The sequence below is a fragment of the Larimichthys crocea genome, chromosome VII (genome assembly GCF_000972845.2).
Source record: "Larimichthys crocea isolate SSNF chromosome VII, L_crocea_2.0, whole genome shotgun sequence".
Lineage (NCBI taxonomy): Eukaryota > Metazoa > Chordata > Actinopteri > Sciaenidae > Larimichthys > Larimichthys crocea.
In genome coordinates, this window is record NC_040017.1 from 26,543,902 (window position 1) to 26,548,303 (window position 4,402).

Below are 4,402 nucleotides of genomic sequence, written 5' to 3' on the forward strand. Positions count from 1 at the left end.
ATAGACCTGGGATCAACCACTATAGGTTCTGGGTGCCAATGTTTTGTGCTGACATGCAGCTTTATTCAAATATGACTTTTAGTATGCCAGCAGATTATGGCCATGAAGGGTTTCCTGCATAGTCTGAGTCATGGCAGAGTTGGAAAAAGCCACTGAAAAGATCATAAAGATCATCATGAAACTCTGCCCTGGACCCGCTTAATGCAAGACCAACGGACAAAACACTTCACTGGTTTTAACGTGCAAAGAAAGACTCTCAAACTTTCCATCGCAGGAGAAGTGGTGACATAGCGGTCTGATATTTACTCAATCAGCAGATTAATTTCACAACACAGTAAACAGCCAAATACTCACCTCATATCGATGCTCATTCATAAAATAAAAGTTTAATAAATGATAACGTTTACTCTCTCCGATCACAGAACTTCAGGTTATTAGAAAACTACCTTCTGTAAATTGAAACGTGTCTTTTTGTTGCACAATTTAAAGGCTGCAGTCGGAGTTCCAACACGACTTTCATTCCTCCTGGATGAAATCATCGCTGTAACAAGGCCGGGGAGGAAAATGTTGTTCTGCACTGGAACACTCAGACAAAAAAAAAAAACACAAACACACTTTCATTTCATTTCCTTTAATCGCTCTTGGAGTTTATTTTATAACATGTTTTCCTGCAGACAAATCGTTTCCTCCATACATGTGACTCGCGTCCTTAAAGAAAAAAAAAACAATGTTACGTGACAATGAACCATTATTCTGTCTTTGTATCACCTTTTCTGGACCTGCTGCCAAACCTGTGACGTCACCGGCCTGGTTGTGTAAATATATATACACAAACAACGGCAACGCAGTGCGAGCATAATCCAATAAAAATCTTGACAGACACTGGCAGAAAAGCAGAAATTCCCTCATCTGTACACTCGTGTTGGTCGTGTCGGCCGCACACACACGCTCTGTGTGTAAAAATGTCACTTTGGGCGCTCAGGATGATTGGAACATTGGCCTTAAAGGAGCTGGGAGGAATCCACTTTATAATTCATGTCACTGTTCAATTGATTCAGGATGTGTTTTTTTTTTTTTTTCTGAATGCAATGTCCTGCCAACGCTTTCATTATGCAATCTGCCAACAGGCTGGAGTAAATTAGAAGCTCTCTGGCTCTCAGACGGGTTCAAAGCGGAGGTCAGAAACAAAACGAAAAAACAGCAGAGTGACGACAGATGATTAGTCGTCATCAGTTTTGCTTTTCTTCTTCTTTTTCTTCTTCTTTTTCGCGGAGTCCTCCGCGACGTCGCCGTGTAAAGTGTCTGTTGGTTCACATTTCACCGTTACCTCCTCCACCTTCACACAGTTCTCCACACCCTCCTCCACCTCCTCTCGCTCTCTGTCCTTCTTTTTCCTCTTCTTCTTCCTCTTCTCCTCCAAAACGCCGCCCTCCTCCACCATGGCTTGGTCCTGAATTTCAGTTACAGGCTCCTCTTTCACCCTCACCTCCACTGTCGACTCCTCTTCCTGCTCCGTCTTTATTCGCTTCTCTTTCTTTTTCTTCTTCTTCTTTTTCCTCCCTTCCTCCTCCTCCTCATCCTCGTCCTCCTGCTTTGTTTCTCCTATCAGTCGCTTGCCTGGCAGGGAGCGGGGAGTTGCAGAGGAGGGTCCGATGGCAGCTCCATCTGTCTGAGTCTCTGCCACGCAGGTCAGCGTGGGGGTCTTACTACCGAAGGGGTGGAATCGCTGTTTCAGCCCGGGCGGTATGGAGGGAGCTGGATCAGCGGGGATGACCTGAGGGGCTTGGTTGGCGCTGCTGTCTCCATAGCTCTCACACACATTTAGCAGGCCTGAAAAAGTGGGACCAAAAACCACGCCACTGGACGACTCCTTGTCACTGGTGAGCAGGCAGAGCTCTGAGGTGACGTGAGTGGACGCGAGGACGCTGTAGATCTGCTGACCACTCCCGGTCTTGACTCCACCTGCCGCGGCGGGAACCTTCAGGGTCTGCAGACCCGAGAGGGGCACCTTGATCCCACTGAAACTGGATGGAGGGAGGAGAGGCGGTGTTAGAAAAGCAAGCCAGGAAAAGTTTACTCCAAGCTACATCATTTTCTCAGACTGCTACTGAATTTGGGGCAGCTCTCTGAAACCTCCAGCTCCACCTGCTGGTCCCAACGGACGTAAACTGCCCCACTGTCACTTCACACTGAGTCTGTCTTACCTCTGCTGCCACATAAATTACTGCTGAGAGGCCCAGTGAATCAGATTTTATAGCCTCCATTTACAGAATATTCAGAAGTTAATATTTATGTTTTTATGAGTGAATAATCTCCTGAAAATAAGAATGTCTGTGAGGGAGACTGAAAGGCTGCTGACGGACACTCAGATCTGTTCAGTCATATTTCTGTACCATGATGTGGTAACATTTTAATAAAGTTGTTGTTTTACACCTTCATAACAGGTTCTTGAGAATTGGAAAAACGTCACATTTGTATTGCAATGAATCAAGTCTGCACCTCGAGTGGACTCTCCGGATGTTTGCAGAAAGTCCACGAGGCTCGTCTAGACTGATTGAACTGACTCCGCAGGAAAGTGCCCATAAAGACTGCGAGTCCAAAAGAGCAGTGAAGTCTGGACATTTGTATTCAGCACCAGAGAAAGAGAGAGGGTGAGGCAGCTGCTTTCATCTGCAGTCTCACTGTCAGATGCCACTAAAGACGATACACTGGACCTTTAAACTGAAACTTAAAAAACTGTCACTCCAAAAGAAACAACAAGTTGTCCCCAAAGTTGAATTCAAAAGGATTTAAATGCACTATTATCACTGTTATTATGTCGTTGTAACATTTTGCCGCAGTGGTCTCTGTTCCATAAACCTTATATAGGCTCACTTTAATGTTTATTTGTAATGTAAATCTTTGCTGGAAACGTTCAAACAGGTTTATTATTCAGCCTGAGAGACTGTTTGGAGGCAGTAAAGTGAAATGTATGCAAAGCTAAAGATTATATGGCCAATAAATGTACATAGAGGAAAAGACGCTGTCCGAAAATACATTACAGAGACAGAGACAGAGACAGAGACAGAGACAAGGACGCTATACCCACCATTCTGGGTTGAAGCTGGCAGGAGCTTTAATGAGCCATAACTCGTTCTTGTTGCTCTTCAGACTCTCTGTGAGAGTGCTGCTGCAGGGTTTATGGCAGAAAGACACAAAGTCAGCAGGACACTGGAACCTAGAGGGCTTCTGAGCTGTGGCCGCAGACGACGCACCTCCACCTGTTCATCAACACAACAACACAGCACATCAGAAACACTGTGAATGATTTAGATCTATCTCAGGTTAGTTTGAACGTATGGATACTGTGTATCCTATCTGTTATGGAGTTTTCTATCCTTAGGTTACGCGAGGTCACGTGTGGGCCTTGAGGTCCTCAGCAGTATTAGTTGTTTGGCTTTGACTGGGTGCCAGTCTGTCTCCACACTGTGGTGTCCAGGGTCAAAGAGACCTGTTGCTGCCTTTATAGACATAATAGATAGCTTGTTGTTATCTGCGTAAACAGACATCTGTGTCTCCAGACTAGAACATGCTGACAATAACACCTGCATGAATAAAAACATTCTCTGTGACTAATTCTGGGCGTGTAGTATTTGTGGTGTTATCTTGGGGTTTAAAGTCGATCCACTAGCACAAGTTCGGCAGAACGTGAGACTGACTCAGGCACTTCTGATGAACTTTGAGAGTGTCTCTAATTCTCCTTGATCAAGCGTCAATAAATAATCAGAGGCTCCTGAACACTTTCTGCCTTCCTGACCTCACCATTGACCTTTGACCTCAGCAATTTCTACACAACACTATCTATCTATCTATCTATCTATCTATCTATCTATCTATGCTTGTATGTATCATTTTCAATCAGAACTAGGCTGGTTACACATATTTCCTTAAATCTGCATATATATTAGAAATATAACACAATATATTCTTCTGTTTTAGTGAGTTAAAGTGTCTAATTTGATGAGTTAAACCTAAATAATAATAATAATAGTTACTAAGTTCGCAGGCTACGCTGCTAGGCTCCAAAAATAATAATCCAAACACAGCCTGACAGTGACTGTACTTTGCATTCTTTACTTTATATACATAATAAATAATAAATATCATCACATCAGCCGAGCAGCGGCAGCTTCGAGCAGACAAACCGTGAACTTACCGCTTTCTTTCTGCTTTAAAGCTGATTTTACGGGCGGCCTGTCCGCTTCGTCTTCACTCGACGATGAAATATCTTTTGGCATTTTATTTTATTTTAAAAAAACGACTTTAAATCCACAGTTTGCTGCCTCGGACGCACGCGGCTACGAGGGGGACGAACATGTGTTGACACCGAGCGAACTCTGACCGTTGATGACGTCACTTCCGT

At 44.0% G+C, this 4,402-nt stretch overlaps 1 protein-coding gene across 1 annotated transcript; it reads right to left on the bottom strand.

Moving 5' to 3' along the window:
- Positions 1–625: 625 nt before the first annotated feature.
- Positions 626–4,402, bottom strand: polr1g (RNA polymerase I subunit G). The gene is made up of 3 exons (XM_019271395.2): positions 4,196–4,402; positions 3,089–3,260; positions 626–2,024 (listed from the first exon to the last, which is right to left on the bottom strand). Exons 1-3 carry the CDS (start codon positions 4,275–4,277, stop codon positions 1,220–1,222), a joined length of 1,059 nt encoding a protein of 352 aa, XP_019126940.2. The 5' UTR covers positions 4,278–4,402; the 3' UTR covers positions 626–1,219.